The sequence below is a fragment of the Marmota flaviventris genome, chromosome 2 (genome assembly GCF_047511675.1).
Source record: "Marmota flaviventris isolate mMarFla1 chromosome 2, mMarFla1.hap1, whole genome shotgun sequence".
Taxonomy (NCBI): Eukaryota; Metazoa; Chordata; class Mammalia; order Rodentia; family Sciuridae; genus Marmota; species Marmota flaviventris.
The window spans coordinates 3,792,947-3,808,965 of NC_092499.1; the positions used below are offsets into that span (position 1 = coordinate 3,792,947).

Sequence of the window (16,019 nt, forward strand, 5' to 3'; positions counted from 1 at the left end):
CCTGGGCAGCCTTGGAGGGCTTTTGAGACAGCTGTGGAGGGGGATAGCCTGCTGGCCACACCCCCCAGAAGGTGTAGGCGGGAATGTTCAAGGCATTGCTGGGAGCAGGGGACAGCTTTCTCAGGGAGACCAGGACTCAGCAGTCACAGGTGCCCTGAGGATGGATCTGCCTCTGTAATAGAACATCTGTTACAGGGAACAAAGATTGACTTCTTTCTTTTTTATTTATTTTTAATTGTAGATGGACAGCATGCCTTTGTCTATTTATTTTTATGTAGTGCTGTGGGTCGAACCCAGTGCCTCACACTTGCAAGGCAAGCCCTCTATTGCTGAGTCACAACCCAGCCCCAAAGATTGATTTCTTAGAATTCTTGAGGCTGGGAAGAGGGGGAGGAAGGAGGGGAGGGAAGGAAGGCAGAGAAGGGAAGGGGACAGAATGTTAGACCAGAACGCAAGAAAAGACCACTGACTCCAATTAAAATCAAATTAAAGCAAGCTTATTATTTCGACCGTCCGGGCTGCGTTTTTCATGGTTTTGTGGTGAGATGCCCAATTTTAAGAAAAGATCAGGTTGGGTCCATCAGGAACTCATCCTTTTGTCTTGAAGCTCTCTGGGGGTGGGGGCCTTATGGCCCAGTCGCCTCTTAGAGGCCCCAGTTCTCAACACTGGTGCATTTGGGGATTCAGTTGCCAGTGCATGCGCCCTGGGGACATGTTCGAGTCATAGAAGTGATCTTGGGAGGAAAAGGCAAGCTGCTGAGGATAAGGGACGTCTGCCACCATGATGGAGAAAGTTACAATGTCAGCCACCATGTGGCCATAAGAAAGACCCATGCAGCCAGGAATGCCACTGGGTGGCAGGAAAAGAGCAGGTGCCCAGGGCGTCATGTTTTTTTTTTTTTTATTTTAATTAGTTGTTGATGGACCTTTATTTTTATTTATTTATTTACATGTGGTGCTGAGGCTTGAACCCAGGGCCTCACACATGCTAGGCAAGTGCTCTACCACTGAGCCCCAGCCCCAGCCCACCCAGGGCTTCACATTTAGTCCCATGGTATCTCTTAACTGGGATCATGGGCTTCCAGGCATTTGTCATTATTTGTGTGCTTTTCATGAATGAATTCAATAACAAAATAAGTCCCTTCCACCTCCACTATTGTCTGAACACTAAACCCAAGCTCCTTGCCCCAGCTTATAAAACCCCTAGGGAACAGTCCACCCATCAACCTCTGCAGCCTCCCTTCTTGTCTCCAGGCCCTGCACTACCTGTGCCTGTCAGATCAGGTGAGGTGGCAGCGACCAGAGGAGGCCGATTTAAAAAGGCCGCCGAAGGAGGCTTTATTGAGATATCACTCCCGGGTGGAACTCTGACCTACAGAGTGGACAGGGGAAGGGTCTGAGGAGAAACCGCGTGGAAGCTCAACCAGACTGCACTTTTATGGGGCTTACAGCAGGAAGGGAAGGGCTTGGGACAGGAAAAGGTGTTTTTAGGGTCCCTTGTCCCTTGTTGGAGTGGGTCAGGGGAGTTGGCTGAACTCCAGGATTGGCCAGGGGGGTCCTGCTAATTGACAGGTGTTAGGAGATCTCGTGATTGACAGGCGTATCCGCTGGCGCCTGATTGATGTTCCTTTCCCCGGGGGACTGCTTTGTTCTGGCAGCCACCGACCTAACAGAAGTGTCTCCCATCTGGTGTTTCAGGCTAAGTGTCCGTGCCTGTCCAATGTTTCTAAGGCAGTGGAGCAACAGGGTCAGTCTTGACTTTTTTGAAAGAGTCCTCTGAGAACCTGAGCAAAGAGGGACAGCATGGAAGTGTACCCAGCCAAGAGCACATTCTGGCATCCACAATCATGGCCTTTTGCCTCTGTCCACCAGTAGCCATGTGACAGCTGTGTCTCACCTCAAGCCCTGGAGGAGCAGAATGGGGACAAGGGCACAGCTGTCTTGAGCCCAAGGTTGCCCACCTGGGGACCCCTCCCTAGGATGTCCTGAAGGGTCTGGGGGCTCCCAAAGGTCATTCGTTTTGCCCTCCATCATTCTCAAAGACCTTCAGAACAGGGGAAGCTGGGAGAAACCTTAGGGAAACTGAGGCCTCACAAGGGGAGGAGATGGTGGACACAGTGGCTACACCTGTAATCCCAGTGACTCAGGGGGCTGAGGTAGGAGGACTGCAAGCTCAAGGTCAGCCTTGGCAATGTGGCAAGACCTGTCTCGAAATTTAAAAAGGGGCTGAGGATGTGGCTCAATGGTAGAATGCTCCTGGGTTCAATCTCCAGGACCAAAAAAATTAAAATAAATGAGTGAGAACTTGTTGAAAGCTGAGGTGGGCAAAAGCAGGGCTCAGATTCCGAGCCTAGTGCTCTCTATAACCCCACCCCTGGCCATAGACAGAGTTTCTTCAAACTTAGTGGATGCCATGGATCCCTTGAGAGAGTTCCTATGGTCTGCAGGGTCCCAGTGTACTGAGGTGGGGCAGGGCTGCTGCTGTCAGCAGCCACCATACACAGATGGCAGCCTGGGGCACATGGATGCCCGTCTTCCCCAGGTTGGCCTGGGCCGCCTTCTCTCTGGTCTGAGAGCCTTGTCTGCCTCCCAGGGCACAGTGCTACAGGAGAAGCCCATGTGTGCCCTGTGTATGTTCATATCATATGTGTAGGAGAATGGACAGGCATGTGCTGTGGTAGGGGTCTGCTTGGGTCTGTTCAGAGGAGACTCTGGCCCAGGCAGGTCCTCTAGTCTTGTCCTAATTTCCTGGGGTGACACAGAGGAGCCAGGGCAGGGCTGACTGTGTGCTCAGTTTTGCCCTGTAGGCTGGATCCCTCTCTCCATAGCAGAGGCAGGAGAAAGGGTTGGGATGAAGATAATAACTTTCTCCCTGTATGAGAAGGTGCTGGGATGCTCTAGTGAGGACCTGTCAGCATCCCTGCATGGACTGTGGGTCTGTGGTTCTCAGTGTCTGTAAAATGGCCAGTTGTGGTGGCACATGCCTGAAATCCCAGGCAATCAAGATGATCCCGTGTTTGTGGCCAGCCTGAGTAATTTAACCTGCCTTCTCAAAATAGAAAGTAAAAAGGGCTGGGAATGTAGGTCAGTGGTAGAATGCCCAGGTTCCAAATCCCCAGTTAAAAAAAATTGTTTAAAAAATTGTATTAAAAAAAAAAGGTGGGGCTGGGTTGTGGCTCAGTGGTAGAGTGCTCGCCCCACATGTATGAGACCCTGGGTTCTATCCTCAGCACCACATAAAAATAAATTAACAAAATAAAGATATTGTGCCCATGTATAACTAAAAAATTAAAAAATAAAGGTCCAGAATTCCTAACTACTGGGGTGTGAAGGCATGAATTAGTGCTTTTGGGACCCCAGGACCTCAGGACTCTAGGCTCCTGAGCCTCCAAATCTATTACCCCAAATCCCAGGCCCATTGTGGGAAGGCTGGGGGGCCAGGGCCCAATTCACAAGCGTCTGAGGAACAGCAAGGGCTTCCCTTCTGGCTCTCCTTGCAGGCTACCGCTCTCTCTCTGAGCAGGAAATTCTTGGCGGCTGGTGGTTGTGATAAAGTGAAATCAAGTGTGTTTAGACAGGGAGGGCAGACGCAGGTGCCACACACATCTCCCTCCATCCACCCATCCACACCCTCGGTCCGACCCTTCCCTGGGAGATGAGCCTGGAGCTCGCTGTGCTACGACTCCCACGACGACGGGCAGCACGCGATGGGAATCCTTGGGGCACAGCTTCCACCCCAGGCCCAGACCATAGGGGGTTTTCCCAAGGTCGGCGAGAGTCAGGTCAAAGGAGTCTTGGAACTTGACTCGCGGAGCCACGAGGGGAGCCTCACACGGAGGGCGCCGGGGTGCCTACCAGCACCTTGACCCTGGCTTTGCCCCGTGGGCGCGGCTCCAGGTGCCCAGCCCGGCGCGGGCGGTCCCTCGGGGGCAACCGGGTTCCTGAGCCCCGCCCCCGGCCCCGCCCCCCGCGCCCTCAAGTTTCTCCGAAGTTTTCCTCAGATCGGGCTGTACGCCCCGCCCTCCGGCCCGTGACGCAACAATGGTGCAGCGCGGCCGCCAATGGGCGGCGGCGGGGACCCGCAGCGCGGGCCAATGGCGGCGGCGGGCAGTCCCGCGGTCCTGCCGGCCCGGTCCGCACTGCGCCGCCCGCTGCCCTCCCGTCTCCGGCGCCGGCACCGCCGCCCAGCTACCCGACCCAGAGCTAGGCTGCGGCGGGCGCGGGCGGCGGCGGCGGCGGCTCCCCCGTGCGGTCCGTGCTGGGACCTCCGCCTGCCTGCCGCACGGGGACGGCGCGCGCTCCAGCCCGCAGCAGGGACCGGGACGCTCGGCCCACCGTCCCTCGCGGTGAGTCCCCCCGCGCCCGCGGCTAGCAACCCGGGCGGCGGTCCCCGCCCTGCCCGGCACGCCACGGTGAAACCCTCACCGCGCCCGCCACCGGCCGGCAGACACTGGGCTCGTGGGGGTGACCCGCTGCGGCCGAGGTCGGGTCGTGCCCGCTGGGAAGGGCGGGGAGGAACTGGCGGGCGGCCCGGCTCGCGGCGCTGTCCTGGGGCCCAACCCCGTCGCGGAGCCGAGGCGGTGACTCTGCCCAGTGACGTGGGGCCGCCGAACTTTACGTAACGCGCCTGGCGCCCCACGCGTGCCCACTTATTGCACCTGGGACACAGAGGCCCTGACTCCAGGAGGGCACATGGCCACAGCCCAGCCCGCCGTGTCCACCTCTGTAGCCCAGTTGCTGCGAGGGGTCCACCCAGTGTGTGTGGATGTGGCCTGACTGCTGCCCCAGAGCCCTCCTGACCGAAGGCTTACCCTTGCCCAAAGACACCAGGGTGGTGGGGCCGGGGGCGGGGCTCAGGTAGGGGCTGGGGCATTGAAGGCAGGGTCAGAGTTCAGGCTGGGGTCCTCACCATGTTGGAATGAGCCCAAATTGGAACTGCTTCCACCATGACTTGGTGACTGACCTTGGATAAGCTTGTCCCCTGCTGGTAAATGGGTGGCAGTACCAGCATCCTGTGTGAAGATCCAGAAAGGCGTCGGCCGAACTGGAGGGGAGGGACTGCAGACTGAAGTGCAGCCTCTAGGTTGACTTCACCCTTTGCCTCCTCCCAGGGGCACTGACCCAGAGGAGATGTAGGGTCGGAGCCACTCCCCCACTCGCCCTGCGGCCACAATCCACTCCCTCTCCTACAGATGAGGAAGCTGAGGTTTCTTGAGGGAAGGTGAAAGACAATCACGGAACCTGGTGATCGTGTGTCAGGAACCAGGTAGGTCTGATCAGCCTGGGAAGAGGCTCAGGGGGCCTGACAGTGGTAAGGGGTCCGAGGGCAAGATCAAAGCCGAGGTGGGATTGGAGTCGTCGGGGAGTTAGGGGCGGAAAATGGATTTGGCTCAGGTTGAGATATGGGCCTGAGTTTTCCTGTCAACTACCTGGCTTCTTATTCGGGGTTATGGACCTGGCAGAGGTGGGAACAGGCGCTCTTCCCCCCGTTTCCGGGCTGGAGAGGGGTGGGAGACTTTGAAGGGCTGACCAGGTTAGGGTTTCTCTAGCGGGTGCCAGAGAGCAAGAAAAACTTCAGGGAGGGAGATCAGGTGCTGCCAGATCAAGAAAGCAGGCTGTGGGTTTTGGGCCTAGGAGAGACTATAGTAGGGGCAGTGACTGCAGGGGCCAGGCTGAGGCAGGAGGCAGGTAGGAGAGTCCCAGACAGAAAGCTCAAGGCTCCAGTGGGGCCATGGGGGTAGATGGGACAACCCACGTCAGAGGGTCTTGATGAAGCCGGAGCCCTCTCCTCACTGCACCCTTTGCCCGCAGGTTGGTCTGTCCTGGGGCCCATGCCTTGAGGCTGCCAGCATGCCTTGGGACGCAAGGCCTGGGGGCGGTGCAGACGGTGGCCCTGAGGGTGCCGGCGCAGCCCGCTCTCGGGCACAGAAACAATGCCGGAAGTCGTCTTTTGCCTTCTACCAGGCGGTGCGCGACCTGCTTCCCGTGTGGCTCCTGGAGGACATGCGCGCCAGCGAGGCCTTCCACTGGGATGAGCGCGGGCGCGCCGCGGCCTACTCACCCTCGGAGGCGCTGCTCTACGCGCTGGTGCACGACCACCAGGCCTACGCACACTACCTGCTGGCCACTTTCCCGCGGCGCGCACTTGCGCCACCCAGCGCGGGCTTCCGCTGCTGTGCGGCGCCTGGGCCTCACGTGCCGCTGGCTGTGCGCTACAACCGCGTGGGCATCCTGCGGCGCATCCTGCGCACTGTGCGCGACTTCCCAGCTGAGGAGCGCGCGCGCCTGCTGGACCGGCGTGGCTGTAGCCGCGTGGAGGGTGGTGGCACTTCGCTGCACGTGGCCTGTGAGCTGGCGCGCCCCGAGTGCCTCTTCCTGCTTCTGGGCCACGGCGCCTCGCCTGGCCTCCGTGATGGTGGTGGCCTCACACCACTGGAGCTGCTGCTGCGCCAGTTGGGCCGTGATGCAGGCTCTGTCCCTGCCGCTGGGGCTGCCTCTTCCGCCACTGCCGCCAACACTGTGTCTGGGGAGCCACGCCAGCGCCGCCTGCTACTGCTTGACCTACTGGCGCTGTACACCCCTGTGGGTGCCGCAGGCCCAGCCCGCCGGGAGCTGCTGGATGACCGGCCGCGCTGGCAGCGGCTTCTGGGTGAGGACAAGTTCCAGTGGCTGGCAGGCCTGGCCCCGCCATCTCTCTTTGCACGTGCCATGCAGGTGCTGGTCACCGCCATCTCTCCTGGCCGCTTCCCTGAGGCCCTGGATGAGCTGCCGCTGCCGCCCTTCCTGCAGCCCTTGGACCTCACTGGCAAGGGCTAGACCCAGGGGGTGCGGGATTTGGGGACAGAACTGTTTTTCGGAGCATTGTACCTGCACTTTACATATACTGATCTCTGTACAGGAGAATCTGCTTCATCTGTCACATGCCATGGGGCAAGGCTCCCAGGTTTCCTGGGTGCAGCTGGATCCAGCTCCCCATGTTCCTGCCTAAGTGGGGCTCCGGTCATATACTCCCCTCATTGCCTAGCTCTGCAAAGGGGTGAGGACCAGCCTCCCACTCAGATCTGGAGCTGGGAATGTCCCAAAGAGGGTGGCTGCTGAGCTGAGCAGGAATTGAGCAGGCACAGGGGGAAGGGACTGACTTGTGCAAGCAGGGGGACGGAATGTGCCGAGGCCTGGAGGCCAAGAGGACAGGCCCAGTGGGGAGTTATGACAGGAGGCTCTTGTAGTGAACTCTCTGGTGGGGCCTGGACCTGATCCTGCAGTTGACGGGGGACAAGCAGGACTGGGCAGTCTGCTGTGCCAGGAGCTTGGCAGAGGCCTGACCCAGGCTGTGCCTTCCTGTATCCCCACCCTACTCTAGCCATGAGCCCCTTGGGTGTCACTGGCTTCCTGTATCTCCCACTGATAGCTGGCCCACCCAGGCCTGGCTCTGACTCTGTCACCACCTTTTGCTCTTTGCCCACAACTGGCAGGCAGTTTCCTGGGGCTCCTGCTTCTCAGCTCAGCCATTGTACCTGGTAGGCCCCAGGCCTGGGGCCCCCAGCTTCTTATCCCCTCCTGGGGTTAGGTGTGTTTTCCTCTTGGTCCAGGGATGACTCCCTGGCCCACTCAGAGTGGGCATTAGATGGTGTCCATGATGATGGAGGGGTGGGTGTGTCACCCCAGGGGCAGGCTTCTTGCCCGTGACTGGAGAGCTGATTTCTCCAAGAAGATTTGTTACCCTGTGAGTGTGCTGCCATCCTGCAGGATGAGGGGACTGACTGAGAAGATGTACCACTCCTGAGGAGCCTCAGGACCAGGCAGGGTGGCCAGGCTGCCTGGCTGGGGAATCCTGCTGGGTCTGTATGGGCTGGAGGGCTGTGATGTCCTGCCAGGGCACCTGCTGCCTGCCCTGCACCCAGTGTTCCTGAGGGGAGCCTGCCTGCCAGGTGGCAGAGTCTAGGAGGGAGGGCGGGGAAGGCCCAGACAACAGATCTTGCCTGGGGATCTAGACCTGCCGCAGTCTGGCTGGGCACAAATCACGAGCCACTGAAGCAGGAACAAACTTTATTTTTAAAACGCAGGAAAACACTTCACACAGCTCCCGGGGAAATCCTCCCCAACGCGCCACGAGGCTTGTCCAGCAACCCCCAGCCGGAACTATATCTCCCGGAAAATCCCTCCTCCTGCACTTCCCCAACCAATGGGAACTCTCCGGGAATCCCCGGAAATCCCCACGAGAACTCCAAAATAGTGCGAGAACTCAAAAGTTGCGGCAGAGGCGGACAGGCAGAGGCGCCTGTCAATCAATACTGTTGGCAAAATGCCAGGGGCCATACAGACTCAGCCGTGGCTCTCAGCATCGACCCAATACCCACTTTCAGGGTGACCTTGGACAAAACCTCTGCCCTGGGCCCTGGTTTTCTCATCTGTCTTCAAGGGATTTTGGACCATCTCAGCTTATTGCCAACCCTGAAAAGGATGTTCCCCCATTGTGCAGGAGTGTGGGGTGGGTGGTATACTGTCCTAGTGGGAATGGAGAGGGAAAGATGAAGAGGGCACACGACCTTCTGAGCCCAGATCCAGACTGGAGAGGGTCTTCTCCCCTCCTGTTGTGCCCTGGACCAGCTAAACAGCCTCTTTGAACCTCTGCACTTAGTGGATACTAGCTGCCCAGCCCCAGGCCTAGGGCATCAAGGCTCCCTGGTTCTCACAATAAGGATGCCATTGCAGAGGACTTTCACTTTCTTCCTTTGAAGGACAGCAATAGACTGCAGGACTGCTGGGGTGGGGCCTGTCAGGCTTTTGGGAGCCTGTCAGCCCAGCCATTCTGTCTAGAAAGCTGGACAGCTATTGGGTATAGACTTCACATCTCTCCTGTCTGGTGTTGTCCTCTGGGTCAGTCTGTCCAGGGCTAGATGTCCCTGTACTTCCCCTCCTTTAGTGACAACCTTTGGACCCCTGGCCTAGGGGAGGGTCCCTCTATAGAACCCATTGGGACAACCAGGAGGAGGCAGGTATGGGATCCTGCCATCTGGAGGAATTATGGGCAGGAATCCCCAGCTGCAGGAAGGTGCAGGGCAGGGTCTAGGGCTCCGGAGGGTGGTTTGTTTCAGGTACTCTGTGGGGTAACAGTAGTTGTGGGACAGCCACATCATTGCTGAGTGACTGGTTGACCCCTGTGCCCACATGGGCAAGTGGGTAGAGGCAAGGACACCTTAGTGTTCACTGATTGGGGTGGACGAGGCAAGGGCACAGGGAGTCACAGGAGGCCACAGACCAGAGTGGAGCCTGACCCTGGCACAGCTCAGCAGCCGGCCTGGCCCAGCCCTCCACCCTGCAGTGGAGCAGAGAACTTCACGTGGTGCTGGCAGATAAGGTTATCTGGTGCCTGCTGCTGGGAGAGCGAAGGGGGCCCCAGAGTTTGGCTTGCCACACCCAGGAAGGGCTGTGAGGACCCTGGTGCATCTGTCACTGTTGTCATTCCTGGCAGTGAGCTTGCAGGACTCGGGGCAGACCCAGAGGATTGGAGGGAGTCAGAGCCAGCCAGGCCCAGGCCCTTGGCGTATGGCAGCTCTGCTCTTGGTCCGTGGCAGGTGACTGACAACCTCATTCTCTGTGACGAAGCACATTGGTTTGTTGGTTTATTTCTTAAATGTCACTACTCTCTCCCCCTATGTATGACCAAGTGCCCAGCAATGTTCCAAGAGCCCTGAACCCAGCTCATTAAGAGTTCAGTGACCAAGCCAGGGGCCGTGACACATGCCTTAATCTCAGCATCTTGGGAGGCTAAGGAAGGATGGAAAGTTGTAGGCTGGTCTGGCCAACTTGGTGAGTCCCTGTCTCAAAAATAAGAACTGGGAATGAAGCTCAGTGGTTGAGTGCCCCAGAATTCAATCCCCAATAATACAAAAACAAAACAGAACTGTGTATTAAAGGTACTAGCCCTTTGACACATACTTGGTGCATTTTTTTTTTTTTGAAGGTGATATGGTTATTTTAGCTGTACAAAAGTTTTAAGTTTTATGTAGACAGACATCATGTTTATGATTTACGGGATTTTGTTTGTTTTTTGTTTTTTGTTTTTGTGGTGATGGAGTTTGAACTCAAGGGGTTCTCTAAAGCGCCTGCCACACCCAAGGTAAAGCTACATCCCCCATTCTTTACTTTTTTTTTTTGGTACTGGAGATCGAACCCAGGGGTGTTTAACCACTGAGCGACATCCCCAGCTCCTTTTTTTTTTTAATATTTATTTTTTAGTTATCAGCGGACACAACATATCTTTGTTTGTATGTGGTGCTGAGGATCGAACCTGGGCCGCACGCATGCCAGGCGAGCGCACTACCACTTGAGCCACATCCCCAGCCCTCCCCAGCTCCTTTTTGTATTTTATTTGGAGAAGGGTCTCACTGAGTTACTTATCGCCTTGCTAAGTTGCTGAGGCTGGTCTTGAACTCACGTTCCTCCTGCCTCAGCCTCCCAAGCCACTGGGATTACAGGAGCGGGTCACTCTACTCCCGGCATCCCAGTTTTTTTTTTTTTCTTAATAAATATTTTTTTTAGATGTTGATGGACCTTTATTTTATTCATTTATTTATATGCGGTGCTGAGAATCAAACCCAGTGCCTCACATGTACAAGGCAAGTGCTGTACCACAGAGCCACAACCCCAGCCCCGGTTCTTTATGAGACAGGGTTTTGCTCAATTGTGCAGGCTGGCTTTGAATTTATAATCCTCCTGCCTTAGCTTCCTGAGTCACTGGAATTATAAGTGTGTAATGCTACACTTGGCTACAATTTATTTATCATTTTGTACTGAGGGTTTAACCCAGGGGCACTTTACAACTGAGCTATATTCCCAACTCTTGTGTTTCTTTTTTTTTTTTTTAATTTTGAGATAGGGCATCATTAAGTTGCTAAGGGCCTTGCTAAATTGCTGAAGCTGGCCTCAAACTTGTGATCCTCCAGAGCAGCTGGGATTACAGGCACGTGCCAACTGTAAGTAAGATTTTAAAGAAGTCTTTGGTGGTTTTTTTTAATATTTGACTCAACTAGCATTGATACAGTAAAGGGTTAATGTTAGTAGCCAGGTGCAGTGCCACATGCCTGTAATCCCAGCTGCTTGCCTCAGCAAGCTAAGCAACTCAGTGAGAACCCTATCTATTTCTAAAAAAAATATAAAATAGGGCTGGGATGTGGCTCAGTGATCGAGTGCCCGAGTTCACTCCCTCCCCACAAGAAAAAGTTGATGTTAGAGATAGCTGATTTTTTTTTTTTTTTTTTTTTTTTGAGAGAGAGAGAGAGAGAAATTTTTTAATAGATTTCGGTGGACACAACATCTTTATTTTATTTTTGTGGTGCTCGCATGCCAGGCAACTGCGCTACTGCTTGAGCCACATCCCCAGCCCCTGAATTTTTTTGAAAATATTTTTTCTTTTAATATTTTTTTAGTTGTCAATGGACCTTTATTTTATTTATTTATATGTGGTGCTGAGAATTGAGCCCAGGGCTTCACGCATGCTAGGCACGTGCTGACCACTGGGCCACAACCACAGCCCAGAGATAACTGAATTTTTAAAATGTAAATTTATTTATTTTTGGAATAAAATATTTACATGGCTCAAAATTCAAATGATACAAAAGGTATATGCTTACAAGCAACCACTGTACCAATTTCTTGTCCCCATATAGAACCTGTTTCTTCCCCAGTTTTCTCCCCTGGAATTGGGAAAAGCCGCAAGTCGGCCAGAAGGTTGGAGAGTGAGCACCATTCCACAATGCTATCACCTTCCTCCCTCTTCTCATCTCCTTTTTAAAACCGTCGCACCCACACAGGGGATTTCACTGACACAGTGAGGAGGGCCACTTGCCAGCACGCACCACACTTCGCCGGGCCTGCGCTCAGGTGGCCTGGCCCTCCCCAACGCAGGCTGCTTTCAGAACTTCCTTATGAGGAATGGGTGCTGGATGTCTTGGTGTTCTTGAGTGCAGGTTTCCAGAAGTGGAGTTCATGGTGACACGTTTGGGTCCTTGCCCGGTGGTACCACGCCTGACTTTGGCAGTGTTTTTTTGGTGGGGAGGTACTGTGGATTGAACTTAGGGGCACTGATCACTGAGCCCCATCCCCAGCCCTATTTTGTATTTGATTTTTTTTTTTTTTTTTCAGAAAGAGGAGAGAGAGAGAGAGAGAATTTTTTAATATTTGTTTAGTTTTCGGCAGACACATCATCTTTGTTTGTATATGGTGCCGAGGATCAAACCCGGGCCGCAAGCATGCCAGGCGAGCGCGCTACCGCTTGAGCCACATCCCCAGCCCTTGTATTTGATTTAGAGACAGGGTCTCACTGAGTTGCTTAGTGCCTCGCTTTTGCTGAGGCTGGCTTTGAACTCACGATCCTCTTGCCTCAGCCTCCTGAGCCGCTGGGATTACAGGCGAATGCCACCGAGCCCAGCTTTGGGAGTGCTTTCGACACGTGCTCTTCCATCTGCTTGTGTCTGATGCGTTTGTCCCGTGGGCTTGGACAAGGCCTGTGGTAGACACTCCACCTCAGGATCTTACTTGTCATTGCATCCCTCTTTGATTTTTGTTTGTTGTGGTGCTGGGGATTGAACCCAGGGGTGTTTTACCACTGAGCCACATCCCTGGCCCTTTTTCACATTTTGAGACGGGGTCTAAGTTGCTTAGGGCTTTGCCAAGTTGTTGAGGTTAAGCCTCAAACTGCAATCCCCCAGCCCCGGTCTCCTGAGTTGCTGGGATTACAGGGGTGGACCACCACACCTGGCTCCCCGTTAACTTACGAGAGGTGTGTAGGTTGGCTGGCTCCACATCATGTTTGGTCTCCTGTTCTGGGTTTGTGCTCTGAGGATTGAACGCAGGGTCTCATCCATGTCAGGCAGATGCTGTATCACTGAGCCACATCTCCAGTCCTGTGCAGGATTTTTGATTTAGACTTTGCATTTTGAAGAAATCAAATTTGTACGTGGACTTTCTTTCGTGGCCTTGTCATGATTTCTATTCAGAAGCCATTCAGAAGACAGAGACTTCCTCCATTTCTTTCTTCCACTTACTATTATTTTGCCAGAATTAAGCAGTGGCCAACATCAGCTGTGAACCCCCCTGCCCGCATCTGCGGCACCTCCATCTTGCATCTCCGAGGATCTGGGCTGCATGGTGCTGTGGGCCCTTTGACATGCCAGCCCTCCTGGGGCTCTGGTCACTGCTCTTTGCAGTTCTCACCTATTTGTGAGGTGGCATCAATCACCTGAGCTCCCTACACGAAGGTGAGCATGTTAACGGGATCCCGAGTCTCACAGGGCTAATAGAGGCTGCGAGCTCCTAGCAGCACACCTGGCCATCATGGGGCCGTGTGGGCACTTTGGTTATGTGGAGGAAACTTACTGAAAATGAGCTGTACCTGCAAATTTCTCTGAGGAGAAATTTCATGTTTGGTCTCCTGTTCTGGAGCATGAAACAAGTCTCCTTTTTTTTTTTTTTTTCTTAAATATTTATTTTTTCAGTTGTAGTTGGACACAATACCTTTATTTCATTTACTTTTATGGGGTGCTGAGGATCGAATCCAGGGCCTTGCACGTGCTAGGCAAGTGTTCTACCATTGACCCACAACCCCAGCCCCTACAAGTCTCCTTTTAACACAAGTTTTCTCTGATGTCTCTAAAGCCTGGCCGTTTCTTGACACCGGTCAGACATTTCTTGTTCAGGTGGCTTCCTGGAACCTTGGATGTGGTCTTTTTTCAGATGTTAGTTCCTAGTAGGGCAGGGTCCACAGAAACCCCACAACCTGCCCCTGGCTCCAAGAGGGGAATCCCTGTGCCCCACCCCACTTTAGGGCCATCCTTCCCAGGCCACCTTGGGTGCATCCTGCTCTGGAGCAGCCTTCACAGTGACACCTCCTGGACATGCTGGTGCACATTTCAACACCCACCAGGTCACGAGGCCAGGAGGCAGCACCCTCCTGCCAGTGAGGCTGGGCTGGAGCGCCTCCCAGCACATCCCTGGGAAATACCTAAGCGCGCCTTCTCCCGGCTCAAGCATCAGACCTGACCAGGTTTGGAAAAAGTCTAGTTTATTGCACGATCTCAAAGCACAACTAAAATTAAAACCAGAAATAAAACTGTGCAAAGCACAGAAGCTAAAAGTAGTCTAAAAGTATCAACTAGACTTGGGTTTAATTGCACTAAGGTCCCACGGGCTTAGGAGGGCGCTGCCATCCGGGCGGAGCCGGCAAGGCACAACAGATGCAGAAGAGGAGCAGCCCACCTGGGGGTGCCTCCACAGTCACCAAACTCTTACAAAAGGGCTCTATAAAAGTGAAGTGGGTTTCAGCATCTCCTGCTGAGATTTGAAAAGCCTCCCTCTCCATGGCTGCCGGGGGGTCCTTCCCAAGACCTGTGGGGGCTCCCCAGCCTGGGCAAGGTGGGGTAGCAGCCAGCCGAGAGTCCAGCTGGGAGCTGCCAGGGGCGGGCTCAGGGTGGACACGTGGTGGAGCAGCCTCGTCCTGAAACTCAAGATGCCTGTGGACCACAAAGACCACCAGGAGGAGGCCACAGCAACTCTCTACAGCAGGCACTGTGTCACCTACCCGGGCACCAGGCCAGGCTGCCAGTCAAGGACATTCTGGGGATGGCCATTGCTCTGAAGCCCCAGCCAAGACAGGACAGGCTCAGGCTAACCCTCTGGAAGGAACAGAAGGCCCTCCCTTGTCTCCAGAAATACACTTCTCTTCTAAATTTGTAAGATTTGATTTCAAATGAGGTATCTTATGCAGGTTTGTAATATAACAAAAAAGGCAATAACTTGGAGATCTGTCCTCCGAGGACATATCTGGCTTTGTGACATCCACCAGCAGCATTTGACAGCACTCCAAGGACATTTCTAAGCTAGCTACCACAGCTCAGCTCCCCTGCGTCTGACCAGGGTACTCCTGGGCCAGGCCGCCCGAGACAGAGCCTGACGCTCACTAGCTGGCCCCCAGCAGCCCTCACTGTCTGGTGAGGCGCGTTTGCCGCTGGCCGTGCAGGCAGCAGTGAGGCGTGGTGTGCCTGTGTGTGTCTTCAGCCTGCACGGCCAGCGCCCTCTCCCCAACACGGACGGCCCCAAGTTCCTCCTGGAGCAGGCAGTGTGCAATGGAACCTGCCTCTCAGGGAGGAAGTGGGGCCCTGTGAGGAAGAGGACACCATCACCAGGCACGTCCAGAGGTTGGAGGGCACTGACCTGTAGCTGCACTGAGCCCAGGACTACTCACGTGGACACAGTCCGGGTGCCCTGTTGCCTGTGCTGGCTACAGGTGTCCCTGGATCCTGGTTCAGACTCGCCCTGTTCCCCACGTTGTCTCCCATAAACAGGACCTGGAGTGTGGAGAATTTGACCTCAGCACAGGGAACTAGTGCATGCAATGGGGCCACAGCCATTGCACCTGCTTGGAGGTGACCTTGGCAAGAGGTCAGAGGTGCTGCTGCTACAGCAACAGCTCCGGGCACTCAGCTGAGGCGCTGGGTGCTGGAATGAGATGGAAATCAACATAGATGAAGGCAGGTGTGGGGCGTCCACGAGAACAGACGTGTCTGGGCAGGGTTGATGAGGCATTGACGAGTGAGTGACTTGGAAATCAGCAGTGTCCACTGAAGAACCTTGGCATTCTCCCTCCTGAGTGGCTGCCCAGAGTTCCTTCAGATGACCTCCCATTCATCCTCCAGGTCCTCAGGGTGGGTGGTGGCCACCTGACTGTTCTTCTGGGTGCCATGTGAACGGCTGAATGTCTTAGTCAGCCGCTGGAGGAGGTAGCCTGGGGGGCCCACTGCCCACAGCTCATCGGACGCGGTCACTGCAAGACAAGAGGCAAGCAGAGACTGTTGTATCACAGGGCTGGGGTAAGGGCACAGGTGAGCTCAGGGACCTGGACAAGCCACTTCCCCAATTGTGCTTCATGGGCACACAGTAAGTACCCTGTGCTGGCCCAGAAGCCTGAGAGAGCCCACGGGTTCAGTCCCTCCCGAGTCGTCCCGCCCTCCGTCCTGGCTTTG

General features: G+C 55.0%; 2 protein-coding genes and 1 long non-coding RNA gene across 6 annotated transcripts in view; 1 reads left to right on the forward strand and 2 right to left on the reverse strand.

Moving 5' to 3' along the window:
- Positions 1-5,101, reverse strand: part of LOC114101644 (uncharacterized) — a 23,500-nt gene extending 18,399 nt beyond the window's left edge. For both annotated transcript variants that reach the window (XR_011706503.1, XR_003584366.3), the window contains exon 1: positions 4,964-5,101. This is a non-coding gene — a long non-coding RNA (uncharacterized lncRNA). The remainder of the gene's footprint in view (positions 1-4,963) is intronic.
- Ankrd9 (ankyrin repeat domain 9) overlaps positions 4,097-16,019 on the forward strand; it is a 25,700-nt gene continuing 13,777 nt past the window's right edge. The window contains exons 1-3 of one of the 3 annotated variants that reach the window (XM_027946745.3): positions 4,097-4,346; positions 5,112-5,266; positions 5,812-6,649. In XM_027946745.3, coding sequence (XP_027802546.3) covers positions 5,851-6,649 — 799 coding nt within the window. In that variant the 5' untranslated portion in view covers positions 4,097-4,346; positions 5,112-5,266; positions 5,812-5,850. Of the gene's footprint in view, positions 4,347-5,111; positions 5,267-5,811; positions 6,896-16,019 lie in introns of those variants that run through there. The other 2 variants (XM_071607510.1, XM_027946744.3) reach the window with 2 other exon arrangements.
- Positions 11,546-16,019, reverse strand: part of Tecpr2 (tectonin beta-propeller repeat containing 2) — an 82,005-nt gene continuing 77,531 nt past the window's right edge. The window contains exon 20 of the mRNA XM_027946743.3: positions 11,546-15,820. Within this exon, the coding sequence (XP_027802544.3) occupies positions 15,666-15,820 (155 nt within the window). The 3' untranslated portion in view covers positions 11,546-15,665. The remainder of the gene's footprint in view (positions 15,821-16,019) is intronic.